We start from the raw sequence: 16,786 nt of genomic DNA, 5'->3' as shown, positions 1-16,786 counted from the left end.
TCTTTTCTAAGGCTTCAGTGAACCACAGCACAGCACATTATTTTCAAAAAGTTGGAATAGTGATGAACTTTCCTGGGAGTGGCCAGCCTACCATACAGAAGGTCACAGAAGAACCCAAAACAACATGTAAAGGCCTCACTTCTCTCGGTAAAGGTCAATGTTCACGAGTCAAAAATAAGAAAGAGGCTGAGCAAAAACAGCATCTGTGGAAGAGTTCTGAGGAGAAAACCACTGCAGACCAAAATGAACACAAAAGGCTCATCTTACATTTGCCAATGCCTTCTCGATCCCCAAGGGCTTTGGGGAAAATCTTCTGTGGGCTGATGAGACAAAGATAGAACTTTTTGGAAGGTTTGAGTCTTGTCTTGTCTGGCATAAAATGAACACAATATTTCACGAACATCATACCATTCCACAGTCAAACACACTCAAAACCAATTGTTAGAGAGAGGTAGGTTTGGATAGATCCCTTAAATAATGAAGTTATTATTCAAAAAACAAATTTTGTATTTACTCAGGTTATTTTGGTCTATCATTAACATGGTTTGATGATGTGAAACGTGTAAGTGGGACAAATATGCCAAAAAACGAAGAAATCAGGGACGGTGCAAAAACTTTTTCACAGCACTGTAAGTCTGCATACGTGTAGGCACACATCTGTACACATGACACAGAGGCTGATGTGCAAAAGTCAGAAGTGCAAAGTCTGAACAAAGTGTTCTCAATCTGTAGTCATCATGGGTTTGGTTAGACACTTTGGTGGGGGGTGGGGGGGGGTTGCCTGAATTTAATCTAATTTGCATTTAATTTGACTTTTTATAGTTCATTTAATCGCAGAGCAAAAGGAAATTAGGTAATGTTCTGTTATGAAGTCAGGTCAAGGGTAAGGGCACTGGATTAACGCCTCACCCTGAGGGATTAGGGGCAGGGCATACTGACACAGCATTGGCATGCCGCATGCATCCTGTGTTTCAAGTGCAGCCCTATATAATCGTATGGACTTGGAGAGCAGCCATGTGAAATGCTCGTGATAATATCAGCAGCTATGCATTTTATGTAAATGCACATACAAAGACGTGTAATGGCTTTTTAATGGACCCATACTGAGTCTTAAGATGCCATAACAGACTATTAATAGCACATTTACAGCTGCTGGAAGGTATGCATCTAAAATGATGCAACTTTATGCAGTAGAGTAGTTGCAGTTTTTACAGGAGTATTTACAGGATTTGCAGTCCTGTGAAAAACACCCCTATGTCTTCAATATGAAATAAGAGTGTAAGTAGCAGCCAGATGCTGCTAATCAAATGCAGTCAATGTATTGATCATCAGCAAGTGTTAGCACCTCTATAAAAGCAGACATTTTGACAGTTTACTAGTCTGGAAGATTCTGGTGCCTGTTTGCAGAATGTCAGAATCTTTTCAGGAGTGAACATCCCAGCAAATTCCCTCTAAGGTCAGATCCTGCAATGCTCAAAACAAACAAAAAACAACTGCAGAGCTACATCACAGTCTCTACAAGCCTCAGTGATGATTTGGGCTTGCTTTGCAGCCACTGGACCTGGGCACCTTACAATCACTCGACAATGAACTCCTATGTAATTACAACATATTCTAGTGTCAGATGCGAGGCTATTTGTCTGAAAGCTGAAGCTTGGTCAAGATTGGGTCATGCAATAGGACAATGAACCCAAGCACAGTAGCAAATCTACAACAGAAGGGCTGAAAAAAGAATCAAGGTGCTTCAAGGGCACAGAGAAAGTCCAGACCTCAACATGATTGAAATTCTGTGGCGGGATCTTAAAAGAGTTGTGCATAAATGAAAGGCCACAAATCACAATGAGCTGAAACACTGAAGTTTGTAAAGAAGAGTAAGAAGAAAATGTTCCCACAATGATGTGAGAGACTGATAAAGTCATACAGAAAGTGATTTTACCAAGTTAATGCTGCTAAAGGTAGCTCTACAAGAAAGTGAATAACGATTCATGGGTTTTATTGCCATTCCATGCATTCATGGGGTGAAATGAAATTTGTAGCCAACAAGAATAAGAATGCAAACAGAGCAAAATGTGCAAAAGCAAGGAATGAGAGACAGAGTTAATTAAGTATAAATAAGAGTAATGGGTTGTTCTTAGTTGTCCAAGGATTGTGCAGAGCCCTATAAAAATGTTCTTTTTCACATGAGCGTATACCTGTGTTTATGCAAAACAGTGTCCATTGTATACGTGTGTGTGTGTGTGTGTGTGTGTGTGTGTGTGTGTGTGTGTGTGTGTGTGTGTGTGTGTGTGTGTGTGTTTGCTATAAACAAAGTCAATTACTGTGAGTTTTAGCATCTTAGCTTTAACTTTGTGGGAAATACAACCAGTTCCTTTCTTATCAAAAGCTGGATAAGCTTAGATTAAATTAACTGCTCTCTGTGTTTACTGAAGGCTTGGTTTCACTCCATGGTTCTTAGGCAGGCAGATGAGATTTAAGCAAACCACAAAACCCACCTAAAACCTGTTTCAATGCTTTGATTGTGTCCAAATTAATCACACGATATTTTTTTAAAAAAGCAAAAAAACGCTTGATTAGTGGGATCTGAAGATGATGGAGGGGTGGATTTTGTTACCTGTAGACAGAGTCAGTCTTGTTGTCGCCTCCTGTTTAAAGTCTTTTAAGATAAAATTCAGACGGAGATAATCTCATGAGTGTGCAAACATGACATCAATATTGGGCTTCTTGTCTACTTCTTTGAAAGAAAAGCGAAATAAAAAAAAATAGATTTATTTAAGCACTCTTCATGGGGAAGAGCACACACGCTGCGATGAAGCTGAAGGACTGATGAAGTTAAACAGGTTAAGTTTACAACGCGACCCGTGAGGCTTTTGATCGACTGCGTCTGGGCACATATTTACCGAGTCGTTGAACTCGGCTGAGCAAAGAACACTTCGCAGTCAGAGATCAAAACTGAATTCCAGATTTTGTTGTTACTGCATCAGTGTAGGCGAAAAGAGCATCCTTTGTCGAAGACTCAGGTCATAACCAGCTTATATAACAGCAGGGAAATTTGCTCTATTCATAGCTGAAAACATGCAGCACAACACAATACATGTACATCATATGATTATGTCAAATCAAACAGGCAGAATAAATAAAAAACACCTGATGTACAATATTTCGAGTAATGGAACACCTTTAAAGTCTTAAATATTCCATGACATTAATCTAACTGGCTGTTAAAAGCTCACAGGCTAATGTAAAACTATAAAAACATGCCTCACTATATTTAATAAGAACCAATATTTTTAGGATCAACATGAAAACCATTTAGGAAATGTTCCAGTTGTTGTCTGTCGACCATGTTTTTGTTCACACAGTTGTCACAAAGTAAGGGTGAAAGGTCGTCGTATTGACCAGCCCATCAATATGTTTTGCTGTTGCTCATCACGGAGTTGTGGGACATTTTTATCAGTGTTGGAAAAACAAGATATCATTGGAAGCGTGTGACTTTCCGTGAGAGTGCTGCTGCCCAAAGGTTAACTCTAATCTTATAGACATGTGCTTAATGGGACTTGACAATTCAGCATCCGTCTTAATTAGGTGATTTTCAAATCTTACAGCCTACATGGTAAGCAGAGTTGACACCAAAATAACACGGGCCCTCCAAGATTTGCTGCTGGCAAGCAACCAGAGCAGTCAGCTTACAGCTTTAATAGCAGTGATAGATGCAGGATGATTCATTGTCTGGCTTTGACTATAAAGGGTAAAGGGTAAGCAAGTTCCTGCTTTGCTCCTAGAGTCTGAACATTTAGCCCAGACTTTGCAGGACATACAGAGGATGGTGATATAACAAGTGCATAAATGGTTAACCTCGCATGCAGGCTCCATAAATCAGTGCAAGAGTTATTGTCAGCGAAAACAGCTCACCTCAAAAATAAAATCAGGACTCCCAGGAGATCAAAAGCAAAGCAGCTCCAAAATGGAAGGAAAAAACAAGAATGGAAACAAACACATTCACACACCTGCACCGTTAAATAACCCCAACAGCTTCCCATCCTGTATCCTGTAGCAGTGGCACAGAGAATTTTATAACTTGTATTGCAGTGCTTGCATAACGAAGTGAGGTAGAAGTGAATGATCGGGCTGAAAACAGCACATTAGTACATTCAGAAAACACGTTTGATTTATTTTTCTGCACCGGTCACACGTGCGCTGACTTGTTAAGCTCCAGTCTGTGTCAGTAAATGTCAGTAAATCATTCGTCTGACCAGCTGACACTTACATCTAACACTGGTTTGGCCTGCCGATTGAAAAACAGAGCAATAGCTGCCAAGGTCAGTGCTCCCAGTGCAGCTGGCTGGAATCCCCCAGACTATGTAACGCAGCCTAGTGCAGCTCCGCACGTATACACATCTCCCCCTTTCCTGTTCCTCCATCCATCTATCTGTCCCTTTATTTCCTTTTTGCTATCATCTTCGCTACAGGGAGAAAGCAAGGAGAAAAGCAAAGAGTTAGCGCACAGCTGAGACCTGCGAGTGCACCATCTAAGCTTTTTGTCTTGATTTTGATGTTCTTTCCATGCTTGAAAAGCAAAAAATCTGATGCAACTTTTCACCAATTCTGCTCTAAATGCAAACTTAAACTACACCAGATTATATTTATGTTTTTTCTTTACTTTTTTTTATGTTGCTATGTGTGTCAATCCCATAAACTAGATAAAAATGGAGGTCACTTATTGCTTTGTGACCTACATTTAAAACCTCGAGTTAGGCATCATGGCTTTTATTTTGGAACAACAACAGACAGTTGTTGGATCAATGGTTATTTAGCAAGTTGCATTCATAGATTTGTATATATATATCACACAAACACAGAAATTTGCTAAAATTAACATAAGTATAAATTATACTTTTTTTCTATCACTATAATTTCAGTCACCTGGAAAAACTGAACACAGACTTCTTGGATGTTCTGACAGTAGAAAATATAATAATATGACCAAGGAAGCCACATTATTATGCATTAAAAATGCTCTCAAGGGCACGAACACAACAAACACAATCAGGCCTTGGCAGATAGCCACACAGCTTTGTTTTGGGTTTATTATTTAGTGCTGTAGCTTTGCTGCATGGTCAGTCCTACACACAGTTACTCTTTAAGTGTTTGTTTCACTTGTCCAGACCAGCAAAACTGAGAAAGGAGAGCCAAATGCTGCTGGACACGTGACAGCGCAAATGATGAAGGTCATGCTAGTCCAGTGAAATGTACACTAACTCTAAAAATAGCGAGCAGGACTTGAGTGTCAGACAATTTCTGTTATATTTGTTTAGAGAGAGTGGGGAATATTGTAGAAGACTACACAAAGGTGGAAATTTAGTAAATGGATGCTAGAAGACAGAGTGATGAGCTGGTCTGAAATGGGAAGCTAATGAAAGACAAATATTTCCAAACACACAAAAAAAGAATATGTCATAATAAAACAAACAAACAAACAAAACAATAAACTGAGAACAAAAAGGGTTTTAACCCAAAAAGAAAAGAATATATGATTAAAATATGAATATGGCTTTTAAAATAAAAAATTGGGGTGGGGGTAGAAGAGGACAGAGAGTGAAAGAGGCTGGTGAAGATGTAAATCGGGAGAACTGGAGGACCAACTGTACTGCTAGCTTTGCTTCAAATAACTTGTACAACATACTGTCAGTTTTAGTTATGACTTCCATCTCTACAGCATCAAACTTAATCACAAATATACAGCTAATCCATTAAAAATGACATCCGTTATATAGTATTGACACAATACCCAAATGACAGAAATGCAGAATATTGTTAAAGTCCAGCTTGTTTGTAATCTGCTCTTTAAAATGCTGTTTCATTTTGTCCTGGCTGATTTGGCAGAACAACACAACATGCACATCCACATCTGCATTAAATCACTGAAGCAGTATCATCCACTGCAGGTGCAGTTGTACACTTGATTCTGTGGAGTTGTGCTCAAAATAATATGGCAGCACTAGATTTTTTTGAAAAAAGACACTGTTCATTAGTAGAAATTCCTGAATGGGCTTAAAACCATCATCTGTGAACACGATGTGTCAGTGCAACCTCAAATACATGATGCAACTATGATGCAAAGAAAAAAAGATGCTCTCAGTGCACAGTTAAAAAGCCAGAATCTGTGATGATGATGGATGATGGTATGGGGATGAACTGGGGAATGTGGCTGCACATCTGTGAAGGGGGGACTGGGACTGGGACTGTATAATATACAATAAGCTGATAGAGATATGCATATATGCAGCCATCTAGATGATGTCAGTTTCAGCAAAACAATTCCAGACCATGATCAACAGCATGGCTCCTTAAGATTAGCGGTGTCTGTGCTAAACTGGCCTGCCTGCAGTCCACACCTGCCAAAAATGAAAAACATTTTGTGCGTTGTAAAATGAGAAATATGACAAATGAATCCACAAAACTCTTGAGATATTGTGATGAAATCATGTATATAGAAAGAATGCATTATTTTCAGTATTATAACAAGAACAGCCAGACCCTCAGCTGTTACACAAAGTGAGGCAACGAATTGGTAAATGCGTCTCTATCTTCAGGGTTTTTATCAAAGCATCACAGGCAACAATTCAACTCTTTCATTCATTTTAAATGCTAATCATTAAATTCTGGCACCCCTCAAAAAAAGACAGGAACTGGAGCTGAAGAGGTTTTCACTGGAGTGAAGAAGACAAAGTTAGAGAGGCAATGCTGAGATAGCTGATGGCTGACCTGTGCAGATCAGGGATAGTGGATATATTGGACAAAGGATGCTGAAGATGGAAGAGAAAACAGGGTTGAACAGTGGGAGGAAAAAGTAAAACAATTTATATACAGACAATCCACTGATTGACCACTGAGAGAAATTTGTTTCTCAGCAAATATTTTCCATTACATGCCACATTATGGATTACTGCTTAGAAAACAGCATGTACACAACACAGTGATTATTACTTCACCAATTGTTGACAAATTGTCCATACAAATAAGTATGACAATGATCATTCTTTCTAATTTACAGCTGTAGCATATAGCAAATTTCACTGTAAGCTGTATGTGTGAGCGCTCTTTGTAAATGTTTACTCAAACATCAGTCTACCATTGTGTTAGGGAAAGTAGCGTGAGAATGACCACAAGGTCAGCTGCAGAATTACATCAAAGATTTGGCTGTCTGTACACACACACACACACACACTCACACACACACACACACACACAGAGAGGAATAAAAATACAAACTCCCATCTGCGCAGCTCTTTATGCTCCTCATGCTGAACAATCAGGTACGATAGGTGTGGTCTTTCTGGGTCCCAGCAGGCCGACAAAGACAAAAGGCGTACAGGAAGAAGCTGTCTGCTCATCCTCAATGAGAGCACGCGAGAGCACAAACACACACACACCCACACAGGTGTGGGGCATGTAGAGTGATACAGTATTTGGGTATCTGTCACTATTTTTAAATTGAGGAGAAGAATTACAAGATTATCTTTTAATTAAGAAACGTCTGGTTGTTGTCTTCAGGGTTTTTTTTTTAATGATTGACATCATCATGTTATTATCTGCTAGCAACACAAATTATTTTGTTAATATTCATGTAATATTTATTCATGGCCTCTTTTTGGAGTCTATAAAAACTTAACTGACTTTATTATAACAGACAGAAGCTAAACTACAGGCTTCGGAAAAAAGAAGTTTCCACATGACTCTGGGCAATCCTGAAAAAAAGTTCATAAGAGTTTGATTAGAAAATGATCAAAAAAGTATGGCTTGTTTAAAAGTTCCACCAGGAGACAGTCCCCCCACTCTCTTTTTAAAAATTTCACGACAGCTTAGATTTGTAAAATTGCATGTGAATAAATCACCATGCTTTAGACAGATGAGACCAAAGTGAAGATGTTTGGGCACAGTGATGCAGGGGTGGTGTGAGGTTTGTGTTGCAGCCCAAACAATCACCAGGGCACCTTGAGCTGATCATGAACTCCTCTGTATACCAAAGTATTCTAGAGTCAGATGTGAGGCGATCTGTCCAACAGCTAAAGCGTGGCTGGAATCGGATCTTGCAACTGGACAATGATACCAAACAGCAACAAATCTACAACAGAATCACTGAAAAACAAAAAGAATCAATGGAATGGCCCAGTCAAAGTCCAAACTTCAGTCTAAGTTAAATGCTGTGGTGGGAGCTTAAGAGAGCTGTGCATAAACAAATTTCTGCAAATGTCAGTGACTGAAAGAATTTAACAAGAATGGGATGGACTTAGTTTTTCACAGGACTGCACAGAGTCCTGTGAAATATTTTCCTTTCACATGATTGTATGACAATTTAAAAACATGACCACAAAATTTCTTTCCGTATGTGACCAAAAAAATAAATAAATAAATAAGCTGCCCAATAAGCTGCCATAACCATACATTTGACGTTTTTAGACCTGCTCAGATCTAAGCATGTTTTTCTTCTGCATATTAACATATTTCATATTTAGATTTAATTTATTAAGATTTCGTGAATCCCTGAATTCAGTGAATGCATTTTATTTCACATTGCGTTTAAGTATTTGCAATCAAATAAATAAAGAAGAACGGAAATGGCTTGTGTTCTAGCGCCCCCGTGTGGCGCAAATGTGTAGTTGCAGGGCGTCTTCAATGACGTTGAGGGTAAATGTCGACATAAGCACTTGCGGAAACAGAAAAGTAAAGTAAGGTAAAGAAAAATAGAAGACATCTTTATGTTTTATATATATATATATATATATATATATATATATATATATATATATATATATATATATATATATATATAGATATATATATATAGATATATATATATAGATATATATATAGATATAGATAGATATATTTGTCTTCCGACGGATGGTGGCGCTGTTTCATTTCTGCCTACCTTTTACTGCGCCTTTACCTGAGACTCTTCCGGGTTGTCGTTGAGGGTTCACAGGGCATGCGGAGGTCGTGTTGTGCTTTTTCTTTCGGCTCATACTTTAGCTAGCAGTGGTTAGTGATGTAATGGCTTTCTTGACTTTGTTCATGAGAAGGCAGCTGCCGCAGGCCGTGTGTCACTACGCCCGGCTGGTGAAGCAGGTCCGGCCACCGGCCGCCGGTGCCACGCTGCGGAGACTGCACGGCTCAGCCCGGCAGCGGGTCGCGGATAAGGGGCCGTGGGGGAAGAGCCGGGGGCCGGAGCAGCAGCAGTACCAGCTCACAGACCTCGACAAAGCCGACGCTTTGGTGAGTTTAGTCCTAATGATGCAGTAGTTGTGTTACAGCCAGTAGTGAGCTTTGTGTAATTTTAATGGCAGAGCCGCTTTTTCTTTCCTTTTCCCCTTATCTGAAGGAAGTAAGATGGAATTGTTTTGAACGTCGTGAAACTGTAAACAAATGAGGAAGTAAGTTTTGCTAATAGATTTTCTTCTTTTATTTTCAGATGCTGAGAAAGTCCCATGAAACAGGTAACGTTGCTGCTCCACAATACAGGCTGTAGTCCCAATTTTCATACTAACCCTTGTAGGATTTCTGCAGCATGGAGCAAAAGGAACTTTTGTATGTTTCTTCTCTGGTCAGTCAGTGTTGGACTCAAAGTGTAATAAGTTATACTTTTATCACGGGTGTGGATGTCATGGTTTTGTGTGTGTGTGTGTGTGTGTGTGTGTGTGTGTGTGTGTGTGGTTGGGGGGGCTTTTAATGATTTCTTTGAACTTTTTTTCGAGGGTGGAATGATTGTACAGCACACATCTTTAATTGCTTTGAAAAACAGGTTTGAATTTATTTAGGATTTTCTTTAGAGTCAGGAGCATATGTACAGCCTCAAATAGAGACAGCCAGTGTCTTTTAGTTTGAAAAGACTAAGAACATTTTACTTCTCATTAGTGATCATGATTTACTGTAACTGGTAGTTTATTTTTGACAGCACTCATTGGACAGACCAGTATTTAGAACAATGGAAAAGTCCAAGGAAGGCAGTGAAAATCTAAGAAGAAGAATTGTAGATGTACACAAGTCAGGAAAGTCTCTTGAAGTCATTTCTAAAGAACTGCAGATTCCAGGATAGAACAATTGTCCGTAGGCACAGGTTATTCAGATCTGTCACCACTTTGTCAAACTCTGGATGAAGACCTAAACCCTCATCCTCACATGAGAGGCAACTGGTTAAGATGTTTAGGAACAACCCAGGAACCAAAGAGGTTCAGGTCTGCCATGAACTAGAAACTGCCAGAAGACCCGTTTCACCTGACCATGGGCTGAGAGGATGCTGACCAAGAAAGCAGCCACTGCTCCAAAATAACCACCTTCAAGCTTGACTGAAATTTGGAGCTGCCCACATGGACAAACCAAATGCCTTTTGGGGAAAAGTTTTATAGCCAGACAAGGCAAAGATTGAGCCGTTTGGTCACAATAATAAGAGGTATGTTTGGAGTAAAGGTGAGGCTTTCAAACCTATAAACACTGTACTAACTATCAAGTTACTTAGTGGTAGCATCATGCTCTGGGGCTGTTTTGCAGTCAGTGGTACTGGTGTACTGGAATAATGACGACCGACGACTACAGTTCTTGAACTTATTAAGATTCCAAAACTGGTTTTAGACTTGATAAATCAGGCTCACATTGAGCTTCTGGAATGGCCTTCCAGAAGCCCCGACCTCAACTCTACTGAAAATTTGTGGACTACGCTTAAAAGCCAGGTCTGTGCCAGGGCACATACCAATCCTATCAAGAAAAGTGGTAAAATATCCATGAAGAATTATGCAAGAAACCTGCTGGTGGCAAGCAAATGCATCTGCTAAGAGACATTTAACCAAATATTTGTGAGTATACATGTATCTACTTGAGTCTATCGGTATAGTTTTGACTCTGTGTGGATATAAAAAAATCCTAAATACATACAATTTGTGCACCCAGTTTTTGTTTTTTTAACGTTATTAAAAATGTGTGCTGTAAAATCCTTCCACCGCAGAAAAAGAACAGTTCAGAGAAATAAGTAAAAGCCCCAACATTGCAGTGACATTCATGCATATGATGAGTGTATGTACTGCAATGCTTTAAGGTTCATTTGTAGTCATGTTCAGATTGAGCATAGCAAAGCAGTTCAGCTGCTGCAGGACGGGGCTCAAACAACACAAAACATCTTCCCGAAATCCAACCTGTATCTACAGTGGCACCTGAAAAATGTCTTGCACGAATAATCTTTAGAAGAGAGTTAAAATATAGGCTGGTAGGTCAGTATGTTCTCCAGTATACGGTTAATATTTAACAGAGATTACATTTATGTTGAAACAACTAACTGGCAAATCAAAAATGCATGTAATAATTAAAGTGGACATTTCTAATGCTTACATCTGGCTAATTACAAAAAAAGAAGAACATCTTTAATTTCCTTTTTGTCCCTTTAAGCCAGCTTTCTTTCGTACTTGGTGCTCTGTGCAGACAGAAAGTTTGGAGGCTGCAGGTGGGTCGAGCTGCTGTGCTCTTCATGCAGAGGTCAGACTAGAAAACTGACTGAAACCAAGCCTTTAGAGCAGTATACACAGGCACAATACAGTGACCTTAATACTTGAAATTTTGGCCGTGTTAAACATGAACCTCCACTGTCACAAGAGACAGTGCACATGGAGCGCAGGTATTTTCAGCTGCTCCCTTATTTCCCAAGAGGTCGCCACAGAGGATGGATCTGCATATTTTATTTGGCACAGATTTTACACCAAATGTTCTTCTTCCTGCAACTTTATCCAGACTAGGAGTACACTAGCTTGTGAATTCCATTGGGGCTTCGTTTGTGTTTGTTCCAAGTTCAAACCCTTCACGTCTTAGGCAAACATGTTTATAACCTTGGAGCCACAACAGCTCACAGGTCTGTGAAAAACTATGTACACTCTCTGATTCAGGAGCTTATAGGAAAACTTGAAGGAATCACCATCTGTGTGACTTTATCAGTCTCTCACATCACTGGAGGAATTTTGGTTTACTCGTCTTTACAGTGTTACTTGAGTAAATTCAAGTTTACAGGCATTCGTTTATGTACAGCTCTCTTTTTCCCAGCACAGGTCCAATCAGGTTGAGGTCTGGATTTCTTTTTCTGACATTATAGATTTAAAGTTGTATATTTTCTGCTGTGCCTGGGATAATTGTCCTCTCCTTCAGATGTTAGGCGGGTGGGAACATTTAACATGCTAACCGAGGCCTGTAGAGTCTGGCATATGTAGCACTTGGGTTTTTGCATTTGCTCAGAATAAATCTGTTCACTGCTGTAAAGATTATGGCATCGTGTTTACACACGCCTGAACGCTCCACACCAGCAAACTGCCCAAATCTCTGCTTTTAAAGATGTGCACATATTTGCTGGTGATCAGTTAAGTGCATTTGATTAGCAGCACCTGGCTGCTGCTTGCACTCTTAATTCTCGTGGAGGTAATAAGGATGCGCTCATTTTTTCTGAGGCCCTGGAAATGCTCTTTTCCACATGAATGTATACAGAGCATGTGACACAGTAAAAGGAAAAGGCATAACTGGTCCACTTCTAACCCTGGGGACATCATGCAGTATGTCAGTGCAGTCATGTCCTTGCTTATGAGAATCCACTAAGTTAAAATAATTATCACTATACTGAGTCTAAATACAACAGTCCTGTAATACATCTGGCCTTCATTAAGTGCTGATTCAGCTCCAGTTTGTGGTCCTTTTAAACTGCATGGCTCTATACTTTATTACGTTTCTGTTATTTTGTTTATATCTGCACACAGCAGCTCATTAGCACCCCAAACTACACCCTACAAAATTATCATATAGTTGAATCAGCACCTCTCTGAACAGTTAGAGCATCGTATCCTTCATGGGGTTTGGGTTTATTGCATGTCTGGTGTATGAGACCTCATTAGTTGTCACACTTCCATTAAGGATTTGGTGTCCTTATTAAATTAGTCTTTGTTTATGCCCCCTGCTCACACACACAGTTTGTTTGCTTTGTCCGGTTTCACCTCATGTCAGGACTCGGTGTGTTTTTTGCAAACTGTGTTTGGTTCCTGCTGTAAGGAGCTGCGAGGACGTCCATCTCTTCTGTCTCCACTGTGGGACAGAACTCAAATTTAAACCAAGAGTTAAAAGCATTTGTTTCTGAATATTAAGTTATTATAATCTGAGTAAGCCACCGTTTTTATCACAAATATGTTGGTTAAACATCATTTTCTTTTTTTAAACATCAGGATCTGGTGTCGTTAAACTGATGCAGATTAAAGGGCAGTAATTAGGCTGTGGTATGCAGCTACAGTAAACGGCGTGATTGATTTTGGTTATCTGTAACGTGTCAGTTGTTTATTTCTGCCTTTGATCATTCTGCAGGCTTCCTCTCGTGGTTCAGGAACGGTCTGCTGGCGACCGGGATCGGAGTCATTGCATTCGTCCAAAGCGATGTGGGACGAGAAGCAGGATATGGTACGGGATAGTTTTATGTGCAGAAGAGCTGAAAACCAGACCATTTAAGCCTAAGCCTGTTTGTAAAATACGCTTATAATTTAAATAAAGTAACAAACGGTCGATGCAGCTCTAAATTTAAGATCAAGAGGATTTTTAAACTCTGTTTCTCTCTAGAAGATATTTTTTATCTAAAAATGTAAACATACGTCTGCTGTTTTTGTGAAGTAGAAAACTTTGTAATGGGCACTTGCTGCACTTTTAATATGAATAATTTCACAAGGATTCCTGCAATTGACTTGAAACAGAGTCAAAATCCTTGATATCTAGTAACCAACATCATCATTACCTGACACGTGAGAGTAGGCCCTTAAAATTTTATTAAAGAAGACCTTCATGGAATCAATATTAATTGACAGTTGATGGGCATGAATATTTGAAAACTGTCTGAAAACAAAACTTTCGAGCCACAGCAGTAAATCGAAGGAACGCGGTATTATTTATGTCAAAATAAAAGCTGCTGACCTACTTGATGTATTCTCAATGCTAAATCACGGGAACGGTTTGTATAACTTCTGAAATAAGTTTGATGCCAGAAAATCTTCCACTTAATCTTTTATTTTCATCGAAATAATTAAAAGGAAAAGTCGATTCAACCTGCCTCCATGCCAGCTTTAATTACAGTGACTTATGAGGAAATTAATTGGGTTTCTACAGTAATACCATGTCAATCTGTTTTACCTCAGCCTTCTTTATCCTGGGAGGTGCGTGCGTGTCGTTTGGCGGTGCTTCGTATATTGGCAGCCTCTTTGCCTTGCGGAGGATGATGCTGCTGTCTGTGCCAGCACTGTTGTTCCAAGGAGCCGTGGTGGGCAGCGTCGCCCTCTTCTGGCTCTGCGCTGTATCGCTCTACATCGGCCGGTTAGAGGTGGAGATCATCCACGAGGGAGAGGAGGGAGAGGATGAAGAGGAGTGCCGAGAGTGCCGGGAGAGGCGCGAACACCGGGGTTACCGTGGCCCCCGCGACAGTGAGGACAGTGACGGCAAGGGGCAAAACAAGTAGAGGTCTTCCAGGAATGCAGAGTGGAAAGCTGTGCATGTGTGCTGCTCCAATTCAGGGTTTCCCTTATTTGTATGTGTGGATTTTGTGTACATGTGCGTGTATAAGCAGCCTACATATGCAGGCCGTGTGTGAGTCTGTAGAAACGATCTTATTATCTGTTGTTATCAAGATGAATATTAATGTGGGGAAAGACTTTTAAGACCTTTTTGAAAACTGGTCGAAGAAGTTTGTGAAACATGCTGGTAATTGGGTAGTTTAACTACCTTCGAAAATAAATCAACATTTTGTAAGTTTTGTTATAACGACACGTAGCCAGAGCTGAGTCTCTTACGTCATCAGTCTGAATTGTTTTCTTTTTCTTTTTACATTCTGCAAAGACTCGCCGAGAACGCCACGTTATTTCTTCAAGTTTACTTTTTGCTGCCCTGTATCATTTTAATCCTCATTCACAGCCAACTGTTGTTGGGTGCTGTTTGTCTTATTCAGTATAATTAACTGTGAATGACTACTTGAAGTTTTCTTGAAAGCGTGGAACTAAAACAAGCTGGATGTGATAAACTGCGAGACCTACGAGGAGGGCTGCGGAGTGTGTGTTTCAGGTCTGTAATTTTGTTTTGATCAAAAATCTCTGAGGGCTTTTAATTTGTTTTTTTCCAGCTTTTTTTTTTTTTTTTTTTTCATTATTATTTTGTTTTCGAAGGGCAATAGCACTTCTGTCGCTTTAGTTTGAAACTTTAGCAACTACAGTTTTAGAAGCAAAGCCTATTTTTCACAGGCTTTCCTGTGATTATTTACACACACTCTGTATTGCTGTAGCCATGTTTCTGAGTGAATTCCACACTATAATCACTATGATTGCTTATTTAATGGATGTGAAGGGTTGTTGATCATTAAAGAGTTTGAATGCAGATGTGGAGATGGGGTTCAACATTGTTTACTTTTTGTTTAATGCACGACTTCCTGTGCACTCTACTGTATATACAGTAATAAAGCAAGAAGAAATCTGTCGAGTTACATCAGTGCGTATCCTTTAATGACCCATCGAATGAGACCTCAGATATGATGTTTGTTGTTGGTGTTTTTGACCGAACTCTACGGAGAGTTTCATAATAGAGGAATTATCTCATAAAATGTGATGAAACTGATCAATTATAAATCCCCCAAAGGGCATGTTCTCAGTGACTTCAGGATTAACAGCTGGGGCCATTTAAAAAAAATCACTAATATGGAGAGCACACACATACCGTGAATAAATACTTGCCGGCATACATGAGAAGGGGAGATGTGTAAACATCTCTCTCCTGCATCTTAAGAAATCAAAAACCTTCAACTGCAGCAAATTATCAAGCCACATAAATCTCAACGTGCATAGTGCTTTTTATTTTTATTTTTTTGGTTCATGCAGACAGCGCCCAGTATAATGTGTACGTGCTGTCAGAGGTTGTAGTTAAGGCTCCCTGCAGCAGGAGTCAAAAGATGTAAAAACTGTCCGTGCACACATAGACGTCTATTCATGCTGTACATGAATAATTTTTATAATGAGCTGCTCATCGGCAAGCATGTGTGAATATCTGAACTCAAACGGGCAGCATGTGGTTGTGTGTGTGTGTGTGTGGGGGGTGTTAGTCATGGGGGGGCTTTGTCTGTGATTACTATCTCTGACTGGGTTAGGGCGAAGGTCTGTGATATCTCCCAGCTATCGACACACAGTGTTGCTGTTGAGACTCACCTCGGAGTCACCCTCTCCTCCTCTCCTCTCCTTCTTCACTCTGGCTGTCCTCTCCTTCCCTCCCACCTCTCCTTCGCAGATTCCCAGGGCGTTTTGGAGCAGTTGTGTTTCACATGCAGGGTGCGACTAGGCTAGATGGCTACTGCTGCAGTGTGGCGAGCACCCCCCCACCACACACACACACACACACACACACACACACAACCACCTCCTCCTCCCTGAGCCCCTTTCAGCTCTCTTCCTCAGATCCTCTTCTACCCTTTCACCCTCAAGTCCTTTCTTTCTGGTCTCCTCCTCACGTTCTCTTCTCCTCCCCTCCCCTCCCACCTCTTCTCCGTTTCGCTCCTCCGTGGCTGCATCTGACTGCACAGGTCTGTTTGGCATGCAGGAGGCTCCTGAGGCCTGGCGCGTCTAAAGGGCAGTGCGCCCAGAGGCAGGAGACGCGCCCTCACTGATAAACACCATCTACGCCAGACCCAGAGCAGCTATAGGAACCATAACGCCAGCACAACATACCCCAAAGTCCAGGTCTGGCCTCATACATCTCC

General features: G+C 40.3%; 1 protein-coding gene across 1 annotated transcript; it reads left to right on the top strand.

Annotated features, from left to right (window-relative positions):
- The first annotated feature begins 8,955 nt into the window (after positions 1 to 8,955).
- tmem160 (transmembrane protein 160) lies at positions 8,956 to 15,523 on the top strand. The gene is made up of 4 exons (XM_084951416.1): positions 8,956 to 9,273; positions 9,470 to 9,494; positions 13,375 to 13,467; positions 14,193 to 15,523. The coding sequence occupies exons 1-4, from the start codon at positions 9,052 to 9,054 to the stop codon at positions 14,507 to 14,509; spliced, it is 657 nt and encodes a 218-aa protein (XP_084807542.1). The 5' UTR covers positions 8,956 to 9,051; the 3' UTR covers positions 14,510 to 15,523.
- Positions 15,524 to 16,786: the final 1,263 nt, after the last annotated feature.

Source organism: Perissodus microlepis, chromosome 14 (assembly GCF_051167445.1).
Source record: "Perissodus microlepis isolate ML-2025 ecotype Zambia chromosome 14, ASM5116744v1, whole genome shotgun sequence".
NCBI lineage: Eukaryota > Metazoa > Chordata > Actinopteri > Cichliformes > Cichlidae > Perissodus > Perissodus microlepis.
Note: the sequence above shows the minus strand (reverse complement) of the source record. Positions and strands in the feature narration are given on the sequence as shown.